A 20,552-nucleotide genomic window follows, 5' to 3' on the forward strand; every position below is an offset into this window, starting at 1 on the left:
CGGTAGCGCTTAGAGCCTCAACTGACGCCACTGATGGTTCTTCCGCATTGACACAAGTCGGTCTCGCAGGAGTTCGGCTGGAAGCAAGCGTAAGCGCCGGACTGGCTGGGCCTGTGGTTACGCGCCCATCTGACAACTTCCGGACAACAACCGGGCGGGTACACTCGAAATACTTCAAACTGGCGCCTCACCAGTCAAACCTCTACGGAGACCACCTGTAAGGTTAGTTTTGGGATGGCCGCATTCTTCCGGCCACTAACGTGGCCCCAAACGAGGCCTCCCCGAACCACTTGATGAAGCGCGAACCCCTTCGCTCTGTTTCAGAGCTTGCAATATCTCCCGATCAGGCCCCTTTGAGCTTTGTGAGCGATTAGAGAAACTGAGTACAGTTTCATGGCCTCGCGATCCAAATTGCTGGAACATTGACTACAGTCGACCAACTGTCCTTTGTTATTGATGTGGCACAGCACTGTCCATAAGTACGGCCGCATGGTCTCTCATGATCTGCAGAACACTCAGACACGCCGACGAGACTCACGAGTTTCCTTGACTTGCATTTCCCTTTTTCTTCCTCTTTCCTTGTGTCTTTTCCTTGGTCTAGGGAGGTCTCGGAGAATCTTGGACTTGTCACCTCGTTCTTTCAGTCCTAAAACTAATTCTGTACTTTTACTGTCTTCACCTTCGCTCATCGACAGTACAAATCCAATCGTTGTTCACCCTTGCAACCCACCATCATTGGCAACTTCTGTTCCTTCCACAGTTGTCATCTTTTCACCGCAGCATCCAATCCAACTCCGATTCGAGTTCCGGCATGCCGAAGAAAATCACCGCTTCCTCAAGCAACTACCGAACAAATCCAATGGCCGCGACTCCACAGACCAACGCCAACTCAACAAGAGTAGCATCAACATGGACGCCACAGGACGATGAGGTTCTTATGTCCGCACGGCAATCTGGAATGAATTGGCAGCCTATCGCAACCAAACACTTCCCTTCTAAAACCGCCAACGCGTGCCGGAAACGGCATGAAAGGCTTATGGACCGTGGTAAAGCCGATGAGTGGAACGGCGTCAAGCTGGAAACCTTGGCGAAGGAGTACATGAACGTTCGCAAAGAGATGTGGACCATCCTTGCCGAGCGTCTAGGCGGAGAGAAGTGGACTATGGTCGAGGCTAAGGTACGTCCCCGAAATAGTCTTCTAGGAAGCTGCAACTGCCTCCAGTCGCGAAATCCCATGGCGCAACGCTGATACTGCCCCTTTACAGTGCATGGAGAAAGGCCTCAAAAACCTCCAAGCGGCCAGCCGTTCCGCGCAAAGGAAAGAGCGAGGTATTTATGATGAGGGAGACAGCGGCATCGGTTGCTCAGACGCTGAGAACGAAATAGATGACGGCCTGGTTGGCATGGCGTCAGCGTCAGCTTCAGCGTCATCGTCCGCTGCTGCGCCGCCACCGTCGTATCCGGTCCAGCAGCAGGTGTTGGGGTATATCCCACAGCAGCGGACGAGTGGGCCGAGCATTCAGTCCATGCTCTCACCATCACCAACGGAGAAGCAGTAGTGGGAGTTGTCTGATTTGGGTGCCAATGGTGTTTCTGGAGTTTGATCTGGGGGTGGGAATGTATCTTCTTCTTGAGCATTTTTCAGGTGCAGAATGGGAGCATGAGCGGGCTGGAAATTCTCACTGTCTTGGTGTCTGAGGTGGGCGCTTGCCGTGCATGTTGTCGAAAACAGACTGGGTGGTCTTGTCAGACTCGACTCTTGATTTGTTCTTGCATGTTTAAAACGGATTGCCGGTCCTACGTCGACCACCCTTCCGCTAAAGTTATTCAGATAGGCTTATGGTTGTGGTGCTGAAGGTTGCACATGATTGGTCGTCAGAACTGAAGAGCCTCAGGCACAGACCTCTTCGGCACCTTTCCTCAAATCGCCGACAATGACGCCCGCGGCGCGGTCGAGCCTTAAACACCACCAGATGCTTTCCAGATACTGCCGTCCCGCAAGATGACCGCCTCAAATAATGTCCAAAAACCTCCTCCGTGTTCCGTACACAACTCCCTTCCCACCGCCGATCATAATCCCACGCAGCGCAAATACCAGCAGCCGAGCAATCCAACCATTGATAGAGTTCTTAACCGCGCCACCATCTCGCCATCTTAAGCACGATGAGGCACGTAATGACAAGACGGTTCTGCTTACGGGCGCAGGAATATCGGTAGCATCGGGCCTAGCGGATTACAGGGGGAAGAACGGGACCTACACGCTGAACAAAACGTACCGACCAATTTACTTCAATGAGTTCTGTTCGAATCATGAAGCAAGGAAAAGGTACTGGGCGCGGAGTTTTCTGGGCTGGACCAACTTGCACAAGGCGAGGCCGAATACTGCACACTATGCTGTTGGCAGACTAGGGGAGCTAGGGAAGGTTGGCGGTGTGATTACACAAAGTACGTTCTGAACAAAGTTCTCTACTCTCCTTTCGTACGATCACACAAGGTGCATAGCAAACACCATGCGAAGAGTACACGGTTGACACATCAAGTGTAGATGTCGACTCTTTCCACCCAACCGCACACCCTCACCTCCCAACCCTCGAGCTCCACGGCTACCTCCGCTCGCTAGTCTGCTTAACCTGCCGCAATGAGTACTCTCGCGCCGATTTCCAGCGCCAGCTATCCACTCTAAACCCAGCATGGGCAGCCTTCCTCCAAGAAGTCCTCGCATCCGGCGCGCTTGACACTGAGAACCCCGACGAGCGGCGCAAGAAAGGCTTGAGGACGAACCCAGACGGTGATGTGGATATACCCGGTGCACCATACAGTACCTTCAGGTATCCGGCGTGTCCGACATGCCTGGCCAACGAGATGAGCGGGAGGATACAGACCGACAAAGATGGTGGGTGGTTACCTTCCAGCACAGCGGGCATACTGAAGCCTGCGGTTATCATGTTCGGGGAGTCTATACCGGGCCCGGTCAAGGAGGCTGCGGAAGAGGCTGTGGATACGTCCTCTCGCATCTTGGTGATTGGGAGCAGTTTGGCGACGTATTCGGCCTGGAGGTTGGTTAAGAAAGCGAAAGAGAATGGGATGCCGATTGGAATACTTAACATTGGCGGCGTGAGGGGTGAAGAGACATTCTTCGCTGATGTGCCGCCTAGTAATACAGGAAGAGAAGCCGTTAGACTCAGTGAGAGTGCGGATCAGGTATTGCCGGAAGTGGTTAAGATGTTAGAACGGCAAAGGCCGGCCATGAATGCGAAGAGAGCGCAGGTAGGCGCAAGCATCTAGATTCTAGAGATTTGAAAGCTCGCGAATGTTCTCGAGTACGCTTAAGCACCACCCTAGAGGCTAAAGAGAGTACTTGGTGTTTATCTTATGCCGAAACGACAAGCCTTCAATTTCAGCTTCAGCTTCAAAGGGTTGTCAGCTTTTGAGGTGCGACAGCTATAAATTTCCATCGTAGTAATGAATCAGCTCTCTCCGGCCGTTCATCCCATCTTGTGAGAAGTCTGTGGCTTTGTTTCAAATTTATATTTGATAAAATGGCTGCTTTAGGATGTTCTACCAAATTGAACCCGCGCGTTCTTTTGCCCGTGATCCCTGTCATTGAGAATATAGAGATAGATAAGGAACTAGCGGAGGCAGTGTGACATAGTGACAGAAGGAAGTCGTAGCCAAATGAAACATTCGAGGGTAGGGGAAGACGGAAGATGAACTCAACGAGTTCTAGCGATGTCGTGTAAGCGAATTCCAGGGTTGCTAATAGGACGTCGAGGGAACCTCAACTACCTACCTAGCAGACGTTGCGCTTTTCTCTGTCGCCCCTTCTGTCGGTTGTTTCTTCTAGCACTTTATTGTGGTGATGGTGCTGGAGTCCCTTCCGTCGTCCGTAAGTTTTAAGGAGTTGTGATGACTTACGGGTCGCCTTACACTTTCTTCGTCACACAGTTCTAGGTGGGCATGGCACTTCCTCCAGGGAATGTCTATAATTGTGAGAGAGAGAAGTCCACAGTACGATAAGGGCCGGGGGATCCAGCTTCCTATCCGTCAGAGTGCGTAGCATAGCAACGACGAGAGCGGCCATGACTTTAGCCGATATACCGGACATGTATCCGGCAGGGTGCCGACTCTGGGTTCCTTTACAAATCTTTGCGGGAAACTGCGATCACCAAGAGTTAGCGATGGTCTACACCTGTCATATCGAAGAACACCTGCATTGAAAACTTCTTCACGTCCTTACTGCATCTGTTCGCATGCCCGATACCTCATGTCTGCTGACTGTCAATGTCGACAGATCGGTATCTTCCCGATGATTACTCAATCATGATGGAGCTGTTCATGACGCTTTGAGGTTGCGATCCCCCGCCATCTTGGATTCCATCTATGCCTCCGTTCAATGCCTCGGCCGTGGGATTAGATCGTACTCGTCCAGCGCCTTGAGTGAAAGTTGGCGTACCATGGGAACATATTGAGGCAGGAGTGTGGCTAGTCAAGTTGATGGTGTTGACCAGAAAGTCGGTTCGCCATGCTTCAGCTACAGCTTCCTCCTGCTGTTCCCGTATTCGCCCTACACGCCGGCCCTCCGTTCTACCCCAATTCGCTGTCGAAGCTGCCCATCCATATCAAAAGTGGTCAGTGCTTTCCCACTGTCACTGGGATGATATGCAGTCAAAAGCAAGGTTCTCCACACTCTAATCTTCGGCACAGGCTCCGCAATCTATCGTTCTTCTGGGACCACGCGGCAGCAGCAACGTGCCCAGCGCTTCCCCATACTCTTGCAGCGGAGGAGAGTCTTTCTGGCAAGAAGTCCGGAGCGGAGACCGGAAAGCAGTCTTTGCACCATCCTTGCACGACCCTGATTTACCTCGGCAGATTATCCGACTATCACCAGTGTTTCAAGAGCTCACCTTTTTTGCACATCGTCTCCTATTGCCAAAGTCTCGTTGTCAATGCTCCCTATGAGGCGTGTGCAATTCTGGGTTGCGTTTCAACTACCTACTTTGGTCTACGAGGTCATCCGTGCATCCGGCCTGGCAGCAAGAAGGCTTCCTCACCCATGCGGACAATAAGCTCCTCCCTGGATCGAGGACTGCATTTACGGGCCGTCTTCAAGATCCCACGCGTCCCGGACGTTTGACTTAAAACGCCTAGTGCGGCACCTACTTGAGCCGCTACATTCGACTTCGAGCCACTAATTGCGGGTGCCATACCTAACCCCTGGAACACTTCCCGCCATCAATTACCCCAGATTATCCTTACTCCCAGCTGACTTGCCTTAGACTCACCTGATCAATCTAGGGGCATAAGCCATCAACAGCCATCAACAGCCCCTGCTGGGATCTATCACACAATGTGCCTGACAGACTGGTTTCAACGTGCGCCCAGAGCTGTCTTCACCACACCAGGCTTATGCACGTCGCTTCGCCCTCCTCACGCTAGTCATTGTGAGCATCCGATGATCTGAGGATTGGAAAGTCGACCAAGTCGCGATGAGGGGGCGGTCCTCTTCCTCCGCGCGAGAGGGTGTTTACAGAGCAGGGAGTTCTATATAAGATCCTCTCGATTCCACCACAAAGAGCAACACCTTCATCCTCCAGAAGAACCTCAAAGGCCCAATACAGCGGCGCCATTCTTTCTTACTTCTATTCTCTCACCCATTACTTTTATCAAAACCCTTACCTCCCACTCACCACCATGAAGCCAACCCAAGCCCTCCTCTCCCTCTTCTCCCTTCTCCCCCTTATCTCCGCCCTCCCAGCCGCCGTTCCCGAGGCGGACGCACTCCCTGAGGCCCTTCCCGAAGCCGAACCAACCCTCACCGGCCTCTCCGATCTCCAGGACCTCCAGACCCGGGACCTCGCCATTCGCGCCCTCGGCGACGCAACCCAGAACGACCTGACCAACGGCTCGCCCTGCAAAGACATCACTATCATCTTCGCACGTGGCACGACTGAGGACGGCAACGTGGGGACGTCGACTGGCCCGCCATTCTTCGAAGCTCTCGGGCGTCTGGTCGGCCCCAGCAGGGTTGCGGTCCAGGGCGTCAACTATGCGGCGAATGTCGGCGGGTTTTTGGCGGGCGGTGATCGCGCCGGGAGCGCGTTGATGGCGCAGTTGGCGGCGCGGGCCGTGACGCAGTGCCCGAGGACGAAGTTGGTGTTGGGCGGGTATAGGTGAGTTCCACACTGGCTCCTGAATCTTGTTCTTCTTAAGGCCGGGATGCTAACGCATCGAACAGCCAAGGCGCCCAGGTCGTCCACAATGCCGCTGCGCAGCTGAGCGCCGCCACCGCGAACTTCGTCAGCTCCGGTATGTTGGTTTTGATTCTTATGCACGAGTGCCTTTAGCTGACCCTGGCCGCAGTCGTCACCTTCGGAGACCCATTCAAGAACCGAGGCTTCGGTAGCATTCCGTCCAGCAAGGTCAAGATCTTCTGCAACTGGGGCGACAACATCTGCGATGGTGGCGTCTTGGTATTGTACCCGCATCTTACGTACCGCAACGACGCCGCTGCCGCTGCTGCTTTCGTCAAGTCGAAGGCTGGGATATAAGTTCCGGATGTTGAGGCTATTTGGAAATTGCATTTGGAGTGGGTAGGACTGGGGACTGTGCGCGGCAGTCTGGAGTAACGAACTGCTCACGAATCTTCTTTTCTGGCGGGCCGATGCGGGATATCGGCGTTTTCGTTCATCTGTCGATGTTTGGGCCGGCCTTTTCGCTCCCTACTTGAGTCAAAACCAGAGTTCGAGGTGGCTTCTGGGTCGTTGTCGTTGGCATTGGACAGCGGGGTTACGGGGGATACCTTAGTCGGGATGAAACCCCGAGCGCGTATTTAGCAACAATCACCAAAGGTTCTATCATATAACGACCTGCGCTAGCATGGGCCTTTCTACTCCAATCATGTGCGCGTAGCTACTGCAGCCAAACACGACACCGATGGGCGAGCCGCTCCACTTCGCATGCGCTTCAGGCTGTATGTATCTCTCGATGCGGTGAGCCCAGCTTGTACTCTACTGCAATAAGACTGATTAGCGGGAGCTCGAAGGGCTGTAAGTCTCCCGGACGGTCGTCTACCAACACTCTTGGACAGCGCGAAGGCAAGAAGTATCTCCATGACTGGACGATGAGGCAGTCAATAACACCGCACCTCGCATCAGCGTAGAACGCCTACGCCGAAGCTGTCAGCAAAAATCTGTAGTGACTACACGTGAGATCAAACTAAGAACATTTCAGTCAAATAAGAGATACGCATAAACAACAAGACGTAGAAAGATCCGGAATGTCTGTGTAAAAGCTACAGTAAAAAGAACCAGCTAACCTCTAAGCAAAAACTCGCCCCCGGGCCCCGCTTTATTCTTACCCCTGGGGCCGGGTACCTTAGTGAGAAAACCCTCCAAGTGTCAAACAGGGAGTTTCTTTGCCGTAAAGGGATGACAGGTGTGGTTCGAACTTAGGCCGTAGAAATGAAGGTGACGTAAAGGCGAGGTATCTAGAGCAGTTAGCAATTTAACCCCCACGGGTGCACTATATAGCCCTTTCCCCGCGGGTCGAGGGCTGGAAGCGAGATTTGAAACTCAAAAGGCTCGATTGTCTTGCTGAGAGAATTCCCTTTGGGCTGATATGGAAAGTTGTACAGATTAACGGACTAGAGAACGGCACGCCGCAACCCGACGCAGCAGTCGCGCGACAAATATCCAAGACGCCAATTGCCAAACCGGAGCTCCATAAGATCGTCTGCGCAAGCAGCTTATACGCCGCGGAACTGTCACAGCTGTTAGTCATCCGCTCGCACAAACTCTGAATAAAGCCTCTCAGAGCAAGCGCCAACAGACTTGAGGAGACGAAATTGACTGGGGGGCCAATGAACAGAACGGCACAACTTACCATCCTAACAATCAAAAACCACATCGCGCCCACAAATCTAAACGCGCTGAGCGCAGCCACACTCCACAGCACGACCATCATATAAAACGTCGCCCTCCTCGTCTTCTCCGACTCCTCCTCCCCCTCCTTGATCGTGACCCCCAATCCCGCCGTCGTCAGCACCACCGCACACAGCGCCAAGTTACAGAACATCCACGCAAGCACCACGCTGCTTCTGAAGCCCTTGTAGTAGTCCTCCTGCTTGTCCTGGGCGGTTTGCACTTTCTTCGGCTCGACGTATTTCGTCGAGAAGGCCAGGAGTTCTTTTTCGTAGGCCGTGTTGAGGTCGGCATCGTCGGAGGGGGCGTCGAAGTCGACTTTGCCGCCGGGCTTGGTGGTTACAGAGGGCAGCTTCTCGGGCTTGTCGTCGCCTTTTGTACCCCAGGTTATGTCGTGGGTGTTGCAGAAGGCGTAGACGTTCAGGATGTTGATGTAGGTTGGTGTTAGGAGGAGGTATTGGATGAACTGTGGGTGTTAAAACTTGTTTGCTGATAATGTGTGGAGAGGACGGAGAGGAGGAAGAAGGCTGGCTTACGGAGGTGAACATGTGCCAGGGATCGAGGAAAAGGATGGAGACGAGCAAGTAGAGGACGTAAGTGGAGAGCGTGGAGACAATCAACGTCAAGAAGAGAGTATTGGTGAAGAGGTCGGTGACCTTGAACTGGCCATCGGCGAGTTCATATTGAACAGATTTGACCGAGATGAAGAATGAGGCGAACAACAGGTATCTGCAGGACCAGTCAGCAAGAACGCACACTTCCCGGAAGTCAGGGTCTTACGCCATGATGAGCACCCAAAAGTACACCATTGTCATGTAGAACTTGTTGCTCCCCTGCGGCCTGTTTCCTAGCGCAAGGACGAAGCATGTTATCAGTGTAGCCATGTATGCCCAATGGAACACGACACCCAGGACCTTACCAGGCGTACCAAGGAGATTGTCTTCGCCGAGCGCCTGTGTCAGGATGCGGAAGACCAGGAAGAAGTTGCCGATGCTAAACCAAGCGAAGATCATGCTGATAGTTTGGTAAAAGAATTCAACCAGGAACATCATTTTCCGCATAAAGGAGTGGCCACTGCGGAATATCTGAAGAGCATGCGCAAGCGCGTAGACGGCGGCGAAAAAGGATCCGTTGAGCCATCTTCGCCGTTGCAGGATGAAATCGGCCATCTCGACCGGGACGTCGGTTTCGCCAGTGGCAGACTTGACATACTGCAAGATCCAGTTGCAGTTGCGTTTTGACACGAGCTCGAAGCAGAGGATACGGTCTTCGGCGAGGTACATATTAGCCGTGAAGATGCCTGCGTTCGCGCCGTGCATCTTCTCGCCCGCAAAGTACTTCTCCAAGGGTCCGTTGCCGGTCTTGTCATTTTGTAGCGCGATATACCGGTATGCTGAGAAGGCGCCCGGAAGTACGGAAATAAATCCAAAGGCTGATTCAAGGGGTTTGTCGAGGATGTTACTCATCTTGTACTCAAAATTCTGAGTCGCGACCAGAGGGTTCAGAAGTTTCTTGCCGTGCTCCAACATAGCCTTGATCTCACCACACGCGCCCGCGCACATTGGCTCGACATCAAAGGCTTTCCACAGCTGGTAGATGGAGTCCTTGCCTGGCTTGGTACCGGCATCGATCAAAACGCAGATATTCGGGTCAAGCACGCTACCGAAGGCCTGGAAGAACCAGCGGTGGGAGTTGATCTTCTTCTGGTTTTTTTCCTTCAGGCAGAACAGCATTTGCACTGGCGTGTTGCCTTTCTTGACATTGACCACACCTTTCTTGATCTCTAGATTCATTTGCGTGGTATACTGGCAGGGTCAGCTGCGATCCCTGTGGGCCTCGAATATCTGCTTACCTCGTAAATATGCGCGGTAACATCCTTGCCGTTGACTTGCTGCTTAGCAATGCCATCTTGATAGACGCCCATAGCAGCCAGCACCGCTCTTGTTCGAGGGTTAATCTTAGCACGGCCATCGCTGACTACACAGACAACGATCTTCTTCCAGGCATCTTTACCCCACGTCTTGCTGTTGGTCCTTGAGTTCATGTGCTCAATATTCTTGATCACACCAGTCATGGTTCGAGCAAACAGCTCATCTTCCTCATTGTACATGGTAATGACAATGAACAGCTCCGTATGCCTAGGCTTTGCAAACAGTCGTTGGCGCAGAGTAAACCGCTCCTCAAAGAATTTGCCAGGGTCGCAGGTCGCCGCCGAATATCTCATGTGGGTGAACTCGTCGCGCTCAGGAGGCTGCGCATGCGGCACTTGGTTGAGCAGTCGTGGCGGAATTGGACAGTCAAGCACGAGATTGCCATTGAACAGCTGCACTTCCTTAACAGTCTTCCACCTCCTAATCGGTTTTGGACTGGGGGTAGGTCTGTGCGGTTCATCTTGGTACGCGCCTTGCGGCGGATGCTCGTCTTGTGGAGTGGGCAACATGTTGTGCGGATCCGGGCCATACGCATTGTCCGGCTGCAGAACGGGCCTGTCGTCCTCCTCATCCTGCCAGTATCGGCCATCAGCCTCGCCAGGGTAGTGTGCCAAAGGTCGGTCCTCGTCAGGCGGAGAGGGGTTATATGGCGGGTTGTAGTAGGCGTCGTGGTGCTCTTGCGGGGAGATAGCCCAGTCGCCGCTGCTCTCTGAGTGATATGGCGGCCTTTGCGTGTAGCGGTGATCGGCGTCGTAGGCTTCATTATGGCCGTAGGAGTTGTTGATGTTCTCGACGGAGTACTGTCGCGATGCAGTCAGCTTCAGTCTCGCATTTGTGCCTCATTCCAACACCCACCGTTGGCTGCGATTGCAGTCTGTCGCTTGGTGTGCCGGGACCGGGCCCAGGGCCCATGGGTATCTCTAGCGGCGCGCCATGTGGCGAGTACGACCTGTCTTCGAGTTGGTAGGACTGAAGTTGAGAGCCTGGTGACGGGCTATGTCCAGGTACGGGTCTCCGACGATCCATATCGGCGTATTCGTCGTCGAAGGGGTCAAGGGGCCCGCCCTGAGGTCCTGCAGACTGCTGTCAGAGACAAATTTCCGCGGGAAGCTTGTTTGACACAATGAGGTGGGCGAAAGCAGTTACGCAACATTAGAGCACGTTGCGCGGCGGTAAATGAGAGCCAACTCAATAGAGTCTTACACACTCGACATGCCAAGCTCTCTTTGGAATGTAATCAGCACGAAGGGGCACTCGTCACGCGCTGACTATGGTTGTTCAGGCTTCGTCAAGCGGGTCGCCGCAGCGCTTCGCAGTTCGAGAAAGAAGTACGCAACCTACCTAGGCGGTTGTACGACATCTCGAGGCTTGGTTATACTGCCGGCGAAATATTTTGACGGCCTGTCAGAAAGAGCAGAAGCAGGGCGCTAGCTTGCTATCCTAGACGCGTGCACCCGGCAATCGATGAGGCGACGAGCGCTCTGAAACAGGGCAGTCGTTTCAGGGCAAGGTGGTTATACAGCTGGTGGTGGACGCGGATTTGTTTACTCCGGTCAACAGCGAGTGGCAGCGGCGATGGGGTCGGAGGGACAAGAACAGCGGACAAGCTCCCTACAAGGGGCTGCAGCGAAGGACAAGAGCACAAGATAAAGTCGCGCTGAAGAGACTCAGCCGTAGGAACTATTAACGCTCGTGTCGCCAGAATTCAGCCCCGAAGCCGCCAAGGACCTGAGGCTTTGATGAGATAAAACCCCCCGCAACGCGTTGTTTCGCCATTTTGCCATTTTGCGGTTGCGCTGGAGCACCACAGCCCCCGTGGACGCGCACTCTTTACTCGTCGCCGCAACGCAACGCTGAAGTCATATCCGCCGGACTGTCGAGCGTCCCTCTGGTCTTCCATGCGGCTCACTGACCCTAATGAATCAGCATCCAAAGGCATTCCCAACTCCCATAGAACAGGGCAGACTAACAAAGCCGTTGCCACGAAGCCTCTCCCGTGCTCAGCTCTGCACGCTAAACCAGCAGCTGATCTTATTTTGAGCGCGCGCTGCCCCAACGCGACGATTCGCTGTTCGAAGCGAGTAAAGCGGCCTTCAGCCTTGCAAAGCCCCTGCCGATCAACCCCATGTCGCCAGGGCTCTTTCCCCAGACCTCGAAAAACTGCCCGGACTGCCCGAGAGAGCCTCACCCTCAACACCAACACTTTGTAGAATCTAGCAACCACGCCACATAGATATCCAACCCTCACAAGATTCTTCGAGTCTCTCTGCATACAACACGACAGCAGCCTTCCTCAAGCCCGCTCTACCATCACACTCAGGCCGGCTTTACGACCCACCACCCACCACCCACCATGACCGCCGCCAACGGCACATCAACACCCTCCCTCACATCCAGCACCTCCTCACCAACCTCCATCCTCTTCGTCTGCCTGGGTAACATCTGCCGCTCTCCAATGGCCGAAGGCGTATTCCGACACCTCCTCGCCTCCTCACCCTCCCATCCCCCAATCACGCGCATCGACTCCTGCGGCACCGGCGCCTACCACATCGGCGACCCTCCCGATCCGCGCACCATGTCCGTGCTCGAGGACCACGGCATAACAACCTACCGGCACCGCGCGCGGAAACTCACGCGCAGGGATTTTGGGGAGTTCGAGTGGATCATGGCGATGGATGAGGATAACCTGGAGTATTTGGTCAAGATGCGGCGCAAGATTGTTGAGAATGAGGGAATGAGCGAGGAAGAGGCGGGGAGGCTGGGGAAGGTGGGGCTGTGGGGGGATTTTGGGGGGAATCCGGGGGAGGAGGTCGTGGATCCGTATTATGGCGCGAGGGATGGGTTTAGTATTGCGTATGAGCAGATGGTCAGGTTTTCGAGGGGGTTCTTGAGGTTCTTGGAGGAGAAGAAAGAGCAGGGGGCGTTGGACGAGCTAAATAAGTCGTGAGAGGGGAGGGAGGCGGTGCTGGGGTATCGGTTAGCGGCATGGTATTGCAGGAGTTCTCGAGGCTGGAAGTGCTCCGTAAAGCTTTGGGATTGGGAGTTCTGTGGAAGTTTATGGTGCATTTCAGGCGGCGGTCTCTAAGGCAGAGACATGCCGCGGCTCAATACGATAGATACGATAGATGCTATCACGCAAAGCATAGAATCTTGCTACAGCTAGGTAATTGGCCGTACTTTTATACTGTTTATCCACATCTACCTCTCGATGACAGTACCGTAGCCAAAGCCACGGACTCCATTGCTGATCCAGACTCCCTCTCCGGCTCTTACTGTGTCTTTGCTCACAGGCTCCTCGACACACAAGGCCTTCTGCAGCGCCCACCGCCTCGTCGTGCCTCTCTGCCCACCACCCCCAGCGACTTTCTCGCTCCGCACGCTGTGGCCCCAGCGGCCAGGAAACGGTCTGCGAAGCTCCCCTTCATCCCGGTTATCACTCCTAGAGGACTGGGCGCTGCCTTCACCTCGCACGGCACTTGACGTACCATCTTTGCTTGAGGTTGACTCCAGGTCATCGGCATACCGGGACAGATCAGCCGGAACACCAACAGGCGGCGTCACCCATCGTCCCCCGCGGAAGAAGTACACGCTTGTCAGGCTCCCTTCGGTCATCTCATCGCACTCGTTGTAGAGCAACGTCTCGTACATCTCTGTGCCCGTAGTCGTACTCTGCGCGCCCGTTTTACTCGAGCGAGAACTTGAAGATGGAAGTGCTCGAGCTCGAGCTGCGTCGTAGTGCGGCCTGTGCGTCGTTTTGAGCGCCGTATGGGCACTGCTTGGCGTTGGCTCCGTGTCGAGAGTCAACAGCCACGTCGGAGGCGCTGGCTTGGACGCAAAACCAGAGATGACGTGGTCTCCTGGCCCCAGCTCGAGCGCGCCACCGGTCAATGGCGACGGCTTAAAAGGGTTTGATGCTTGTTGAGTATCCGACGCACTTGATCTCGACGGAGGATCGAGACTTTTAGGATACAACGTCTCTAATGGTGCACGTGGCACAGGCACGCAGTCGACCTTGAGTTCTCCAGCTTTGTTGAAGAGGACGCGTATCTACTTCTTTGGCTTAGTGGTTGTTGAGAGTCGACTTGTGGTGTGCGTACTTTCAAGGGCTCACCGTTAGAGCCCTTCCCTGCCTGATATCTTTCCACTTCTGAGAGCAAAGTTCGAGAGAAGCCTACGCCATCTTTCAAGCTGGTTGCGACGTTGTCCCAGTCGAAGTACTGAGCAGCTTCCAGCATGCGATCTCGGTGGTAGACAAGCATGTAAAATGGACTCGGCGGCTCAAAGCTTAGCGTAAGAGAGCTGTTCTCGGCGCAGTCTAATAAGACTGGATCGTAACGAAGAGACGTGAATAGTTCAAAATCCACCGAAGCACTTTCTGAATTCGACTAGGGAATATATCAGTATATATTACTTTCTGCACAATTACATATTCGTGGTATTGCTTCTAAGAAATGGTTTCTGTTTTGAAAAGTAACTCGGAGACAACAAACAGCAGAGACAACTACAAACGGCCATCGAACTTACCATTCTGTTCCTAAGTGACGAGAAATCTCGCAGAAGTAATTAAACATCAAAAGCGTTGCAGGTGCTCGTTCTCCGAAGGGTCAAAAGTGTCGACGTCGTGGCACGGACTCGGCTGCACGAATGCTTGGACATTGGACCAAGCTCCAAAAATTGACAAGTCTGACACCGAAGCTCCGCGTCGCATCGCCATCCCATCTAACTTTCTGCGTGACCTTCTCCTAAGCCGCAGATTCATTTCATCTTCTTCCTGTAATACCTTTCCTAACCTCCATAATGTCTGTCAACGCCGGTCCCGTCCCTCGGTCCGCCCCGATCATGCTCACGAGCTCCTCCGTGCCCACCCCCGATCCATCACTCTGGGACCGGATATCAACATGGGCATCAGAACACAAGGCTGTGGTCTACACAATAGCAGGTGTGACTGTGGTAGCGACCGCTGCGGGCGCCATATACTACTTCTCGGACTCGGGCAAAGCTACGCAGGAGCCAGCGGGGGGTGCGGCGGCGTCGAAGAAGAAGAGCAAGAAGGACAGGCGGAAAGCTAAGAAGGAGGCCGAAGAAGCGGCAAAGAAGGAGCCGGAGCCGCAGCCTGAGCCGAAGAAAGCTACCGTCACGGCTGAGAGCGAAGATGAGCTTCCCCAGGTGGACGAGAGCATCGTTGCCAGCTTGTCAGAGCAGGAGCGGAAGGATTATGCGGCAAAGCTCAAGGCGGCGGGCAACAAGGCCTATGGCTCGAAGGACTACAACAAGGCGATTGAGCTGTACGGCAAGGCTATCCTATGCAAACAGGATCCGGTCTTCTACTCTAACCGCGCCGCTTGCTGGAATGCCATGTCCAACTGGGACAAGGTCATCGAAGACACAACTGCCGCCATCAATCTGGATAACGAGTACGTGAAGGCTCTCAACCGGAGGGCAAACGCATACGAGCAGGTGGAGAGGTACAGCGAGGCGCTTCTAGACTACACGGCCAGTTGCATAATCGATGCCTTCCGCAACGAATCAAGCGCACAGAGCGTGGAGCGGCTGCTGAAGAAGGTGGCAGAGGCTAAGGGCAAAGCTATCCTGGCTGGCAAGGAGAAGAAGCTACCCAGCCCAACATTCGTTACGAACTACCTGCAGAGCTTCCGACCCAAGCCCCCACCAGCAGGTTTGGAAGAGGACGCGGAGCTCGATGAGGAGTCAGGCAAGGGTCAGCTGAAAAAGGGTCTCATCGCTATGAGCAGGAAGTCTGGCGACGGGTATAATGAAGCGGCAGAGGCATTCGAGAAAGCAATTGAGCTTGATGACCTCGGCGAGCACGAGGCCTTCGCGTACAACATGCGCGGAACGTTTAGATATCTCAAGGGCGACAACCAGGAAGCGCTGGATGACCTGACTAAGAGCGTGGAGCTACAACCTTCGCTAACACAGAGCTTCATCAAGCGGGCAAGCATGCATCTGGAGCAAGGCAAGTACCAACCGACACCTACCGACCACCGCTTCTAACGACCTTATTAGGTAATCGGGAAGCCGCCGCCAGGGACTTTGAGCAGGCAATGGAACAGAACAAGGACGATCCCGACATCTACTACCACCGCGCCCAACTCCACTTCATCCTGGGCGAGTTCCCCGAAGCGGCGAAGGATTACCAGAAATCTATCGACCTCGATAAGGACTTCATCTTCTCCCACATCCAGCTCGGCGTGACACAATACAAGATGAGCTCCATCGCCTCTTCCATGGCCACCTTCCGCCGATGCATAAAGAACTTCGACAAGGTGCCGGACGTGTACAACTACTACGGCGAGCTGTTGCTCGACCAGCAGAAGTTCCAGGAGGCGATTGAGAAGTTCGACACTGCGGTCGACATGGAAAAGCAGACGAAGCCGCTGGGCATGAACGTGCTGCCGATCATCAACAAGGCGCTGGCGCTGTTCCAGTGGAAGCAGGATTTCGACGAGGCGGAGAAGCTGTGCCAGAAGGCTTTGATCAGTGCGTTGCTTCCTTTGAATTGTTGCTTGGTTGTAAGGTCCTATGCTGACTAGAATTCAGTCGACCCCGAGTGCGACATCGCCGTCGCAACTATGGCACAGCTCCTGCTCCAGCAGGGTAAGGTTCCGGAGGCGCTCAAGTACTTCGAGCGCGCAGCAGAGCTGTCGAGAACCGAGGGCGAGATCGTCAACGCGCTCTCATACGCTGAGGCCACGAGGACACAGCTTGAGGTGAGACCTACGCGACCCACTCATGCATAGCTGCATACTGACACATAGATGGCACAGGTGCAAGAGAAATACCCGCAGCTGGCCAGCCGGCTTCAACATATGGGCGCAGGCATCGGCGCCGCTCCTCCAATGAGATAATCTACCCATTGTAGCTGTGCACGAACGGAGTTGGCTCACCTGAAAAACGCGCGTTCTCGCCTTGTATTTATCTCTCTTCTCATGTTCGATCATTACCTAGGAGCCATGTGGAGAGGTTTCAGAGCGGTGAAAGGGTTTCCCTCACCTCGATGTAACCTGTCTGGAGAGCTGGTAGATAACGGGAGACGGCCCGCTTGTAAAATATATTAACGGATCCCCGCTGGGTAGTAAGGTTTGAAGAGGCAAATGGATGATAGTTGACTCGCCCTCCTATTTACTCATCTCCTATGTAAGGTACTCGACCACGAAAAAATCACCCACCTCTGGCGATGAAGTAGCACCGACTGCTGCACGACATGGCACCAAGCGGCCATTCCGCTCTGTCGAGACGATTGCACGTGCCATACCCCAGTCAATCAAGCACGGAGCCGTTTGGAAAGTTCAGCTGGACCTGCAGGCCGCAGGGTTGGCCATGGAAATTGCACAGGACTGAGGGCTGCTCACTGGGCTTTGGGCGTGGTCGCAGACATGAGGCTGCGACAAGCCTTAAGCCAACAGCCCGCTGAAAGGGAAGAGTTGACTCGTCTCTGAACTCCGATGATGGGCACTTGGTAGTCTGGAGGCCTCTTCCTCAGCCCGACCCGAATTGATCTCCACTTGAGTGGAGGTTGTCACGTGCAGCCGATCCGAGGAGAGGGAAGAATTCAATAATGCAGGTCTGCCAATAGAGCCTAATGGTGCATTTCCCACATCAGTCACAAGGTCTCTTCAGTGTTAACTAGATCCTCTCATCCAGCGATGAAGATGTCAGACAACCTAGACAACCTGCTAAGCTCAAGGCGCACCTGCTGAAGAACGACCTGCTGGAAGACCGTCCGTTTCGTTGCGGGAGATAAATTAGAAATTGCACTATCCCGGGATACTAACGGCTTCGGGCAACGCGTAAAGCCCTGAGGTGCAGGGTCGCCGGCAAGTGCATGTTGCACTCGAACTGGACTGGCTCAACCGGCTGAATTGGCCGAAGGGGAGCAGAAGCCAGCAAGGCGGCGACTTTAGATCCATGCAAATAATATCGAGTCCTACCCGCAGCAGTGCTTGAGGGTAGCGACGAGTCTCAACTTCACGGTCCAGCGAACAAAGCCGCAAATCCACAATCCACTGCTGTTTGGCCTTTGAATAGGCGGATTCGCTCTAGCCCGCTTACGGCAGCCCAGCTGGCCGCGCACCTCCACCTCCCGTCCTCAACACCATCAAAGGCGCTCTAACCAGCCATCGCCCACCGTCTCCCGCCCTGTACCACTTCCACGCCAACTTCCCTCTTACTGTCACTCGTTACATTCTTCGACAACTCGCCCTCTTCGACCTCTTCGACCTCTTCGACCTCACGCACCCTTACGAACTCTCCTTTCTGATTGGCTTTGGGACCCGCTCCGACTCCTGGCACGCTTCCAAACCTTCCATTCTTTGTTTGCTCGTCAAGTGCCGTAGTACCGCAGCAGCGACAGTTGCGCCTTTTTGTCACCGCCCTGCTCTGCGCACAATTGACTCGCTGCTGGGCACGCTCTGATTCATTTCTAATCGGCCGGCTTGCAGGGCGTTGTGTTGGCTGATTGCGTCCGACTTCTGTACTTAAGACCCGGCTACTTTTCTGACGACTGAGCCGGACCTTGTAAACGACCACGATGGCAGCCACCGGCAATGGTAGAGACTCTATGCTCTTATCTATTCGCGCAGGATACTGACGGCCAGCAGTAATGGATCGAAGCCTCCGACGGATCTTCAAGCGATGTGTCGAGTGTCCACTAGTCAATCCGTCGTGTCCTGTGTGCCCGAGCGGCCAAGTGTGTTCTCAGATCGCCGAGTCTTGCGACAGTTGCGCCAGGACGGAATGCGTGCCGATAAGCCTGTCCACATCGCCGAACGGGGAGAAGAACCAGAATAGTGGTTCCAACGTCGGTGCCATAGCAGGAGGAGTAATAGGCGGAATAGCCATTGTTGCTATACTGACATGGCTTATCTGGAAGTTCTGGATTAAGAGGCGGCGAGATGAATACGAGGACGACGACTGGAATGATGCGGATGCGCCTGTGGAGAAGGATGGAGACGAATTCACAAAGCGCCGGGACGCTCGCGCATCCACTCATACAGTCGCATCCTTGGCCTCTACCATCGCGACACGCGCCTCCAATGTCATCCAGATTGCCTTCATACCCGGCGTGACAACGCGCGACGGACCAGCTTCGCCAGACCTTCTCGTACCGCCCGTTCCTCCGATTCCATCAGCAATGGGCTCGCCCTCCATCCGCGGCTCGCCGTACTCTACCGAAGATCAGCATTTCTTTGTCCCCGGCGACCTTCGTGGCTCCACCTACTCTGGCCTCACAGACGGCTCCGACGCCCGCAGCAGCTACCGCCACCTAAGCCTTACACCATCACTCGCACGCAACTCCGTCGCCAGCACCGTCTACCGCAACAACGCCGTCGTCGATCCAATGCCAGCACAAACAGTCGTGCGCGGCAAAGCCGCCGTCGTCAGCGTGAAGAGCTCCCAGAGCAACAGCCCTGTCGGGACACCTGGTGCCGAGACGCCGCCTGTACCCAGCATCGACTACTCCAAGTTCACCAGCAAAGGCCCCTCGAGATTCCAGATCCCGCACTCCCTCGCCTCCTCTGCGCGCTCCACGCCGCATGGCTCCATCAGGAGCGTCCAGACGGTCGGAAAACCGAAGGCTCTCACCATCATCAAGCGCGAGAAGGCGCCGGTGCGCATGACCAGCTCGGATACGCTGCAGTCGCAGAACACCGTCATATCATCCGAGACGACAGAGTCGTCACCTTCTGTCCTTATCGGCCTAGCGCCATCCGCCAGCCGGCCCTTAACCCATGTCTCCGAAGCCTCGACCTCTTCGGCAGGGACGGCGCATAGGCGCGCTCGCCAGTCCGACAACCTCCTCGACGACAGCGATTCGGAGGGCGAGGGGAACCACGACCGTGCGAGGATGAGCCTGCTGGGCAGGGACAGCCAGATCACGGAGATTGCGGATACGCCTGCGCTGCCGATCAGTCCGTTCTCGGATGCGGGACGCCAGGGGGGCCTGGAAGCTGTGGAAGAGGAGGAGGATAGGAGTCGTCTTGCAGCCGGAGGAGGTCGGGGGAGGGCGAGGAGTCCGTTTGGGGATGAGCATGCTGTTGAGCAGTAGGATTTCGGCTTCGCTGGGACGGAGGGATTTTCCAGGGGGGTGATATCCGCAAGGGCTTCATGGAATTGGTACGCTTGCACGTTGGGTGCGGTTCTGGGCAGCATGGCATTAGGACGGGGACCAGCGGTGAATGGGCGAAGCTTTCCTGCATCGTCTACGTGGAGTGGTAGCACAGAGCAGGGCTCGTGTGCAAGAACTCAGCGTCATATGCCTGGGCGGAATTGGGAGGGAGGGGATTTGTATCTGTCTGTGCTCGTGTCATGTCGCTCAAAATCTATCGCGTGGTTTTACGGCATCTGCTTTCGACCACCACTGCTCTTTCAGTTACATTCAGTCCTGTGGCCGTATACCAACACTTCTTCTCCGCTGGGGTTTATCCAGAAATATCTCATGGGGTCCACTGCTCTGTCTGCTTCCAAATAAGCTTTGTGGCTGCCCGGTACTCTCGGGCTTATCGTAGGCAAGGCGGACATCTCCAATCTTTGCGTGATGTTCGCTAGACGGTGACTGGCGTGGACTTTCGGCCGCATCCGACCCTCAATCTTCGAATGATCAACTGAACTCTCCAAAGCCTCGGCGGAATAGTAGACATAAAACAACCTATTGTTCGGAGCAAATTCAAGTGAAATCCGAATC

The 20,552-nt window shown here is 54.6% G+C and overlaps 9 protein-coding genes across 9 annotated transcripts; 7 read left to right on the forward strand and 2 right to left on the reverse strand.

Moving 5' to 3' along the window:
• Positions 1-859: 859 nt before the first annotated feature.
• On the forward strand, positions 860-1,559 carry W97_02463 (uncharacterized protein; the record flags this gene model as incomplete). Its single annotated transcript, XM_007780363.1, has 2 exons — positions 860-1,177; positions 1,266-1,559. The coding sequence occupies 2 exons, from the start codon at positions 860-862 to the stop codon at positions 1,557-1,559; spliced, it is 612 nt and encodes a 203-aa protein (XP_007778553.1).
• Positions 1,560-2,018: 459 nt separating this feature from the next.
• W97_02464 (uncharacterized protein) lies at positions 2,019-3,285 on the forward strand (the record flags this gene model as incomplete). The annotated part of the gene is made up of 2 exons (XM_007780364.1): positions 2,019-2,445; positions 2,546-3,285. 2 exons carry the CDS (start codon positions 2,019-2,021, stop codon positions 3,283-3,285), a joined length of 1,167 nt encoding a protein of 388 aa, XP_007778554.1.
• A 2,406-nt stretch (positions 3,286-5,691) lies between these two features.
• W97_02465 (uncharacterized protein) lies at positions 5,692-6,548 on the forward strand (the record flags this gene model as incomplete). Its single annotated transcript, XM_007780365.1, has 3 exons — positions 5,692-6,170; positions 6,236-6,306; positions 6,361-6,548. The coding sequence occupies 3 exons, from the start codon at positions 5,692-5,694 to the stop codon at positions 6,546-6,548; spliced, it is 738 nt and encodes a 245-aa protein (XP_007778555.1).
• A 1,196-nt stretch (positions 6,549-7,744) lies between these two features.
• Positions 7,745-11,210, reverse strand: W97_02466 (chitin synthase A; the record flags this gene model as incomplete). The annotated part of the gene is made up of 7 exons (XM_007780366.1): positions 7,745-7,759; positions 7,882-8,385; positions 8,456-8,648; positions 8,700-9,724; positions 9,772-10,650; positions 10,706-10,923; positions 11,192-11,210. 7 exons carry the CDS (start codon positions 11,208-11,210, stop codon positions 7,745-7,747), a joined length of 2,853 nt encoding a protein of 950 aa, XP_007778556.1.
• Positions 11,211-12,203: 993 nt separating this feature from the next.
• Positions 12,204-12,797, forward strand: W97_02467 (uncharacterized protein; the record flags this gene model as incomplete). Its single annotated transcript, XM_007780367.1, has 1 exon — positions 12,204-12,797. One exon carries the CDS (start codon positions 12,204-12,206, stop codon positions 12,795-12,797), a length of 594 nt encoding a protein of 197 aa, XP_007778557.1.
• Positions 12,798-13,048: 251 nt separating this feature from the next.
• Positions 13,049-14,109, reverse strand: W97_02468 (uncharacterized protein; the record flags this gene model as incomplete). The annotated part of the gene is made up of 2 exons (XM_007780368.1): positions 13,049-13,897; positions 13,948-14,109. The coding sequence occupies 2 exons, from the start codon at positions 14,107-14,109 to the stop codon at positions 13,049-13,051; spliced, it is 1,011 nt and encodes a 336-aa protein (XP_007778558.1).
• Positions 14,110-14,647: 538 nt separating this feature from the next.
• Positions 14,648-15,862, forward strand: W97_02469 (uncharacterized protein; the record flags this gene model as incomplete). Its single annotated transcript, XM_007780369.1, has 1 exon — positions 14,648-15,862. One exon carries the CDS (start codon positions 14,648-14,650, stop codon positions 15,860-15,862), a length of 1,215 nt encoding a protein of 404 aa, XP_007778559.1.
• A 50-nt stretch (positions 15,863-15,912) lies between these two features.
• Positions 15,913-16,716, forward strand: W97_02470 (uncharacterized protein; the record flags this gene model as incomplete). The annotated part of the gene is made up of 3 exons (XM_007780370.1): positions 15,913-16,348; positions 16,409-16,578; positions 16,636-16,716. The coding sequence occupies 3 exons, from the start codon at positions 15,913-15,915 to the stop codon at positions 16,714-16,716; spliced, it is 687 nt and encodes a 228-aa protein (XP_007778560.1).
• A 1,754-nt stretch (positions 16,717-18,470) lies between these two features.
• On the forward strand, positions 18,471-19,916 carry W97_02471 (uncharacterized protein; the record flags this gene model as incomplete). The annotated part of the gene is made up of 1 exon (XM_007780371.1): positions 18,471-19,916. One exon carries the CDS (start codon positions 18,471-18,473, stop codon positions 19,914-19,916), a length of 1,446 nt encoding a protein of 481 aa, XP_007778561.1.
• Positions 19,917-20,552: the final 636 nt, after the last annotated feature.

This window comes from Coniosporium apollinis (assembly GCF_000281105.1).
Source record: "Coniosporium apollinis CBS 100218 chromosome Unknown supercont1.9, whole genome shotgun sequence".
Lineage (NCBI taxonomy): Eukaryota > Fungi > Ascomycota > Dothideomycetes > Coniosporium > Coniosporium apollinis.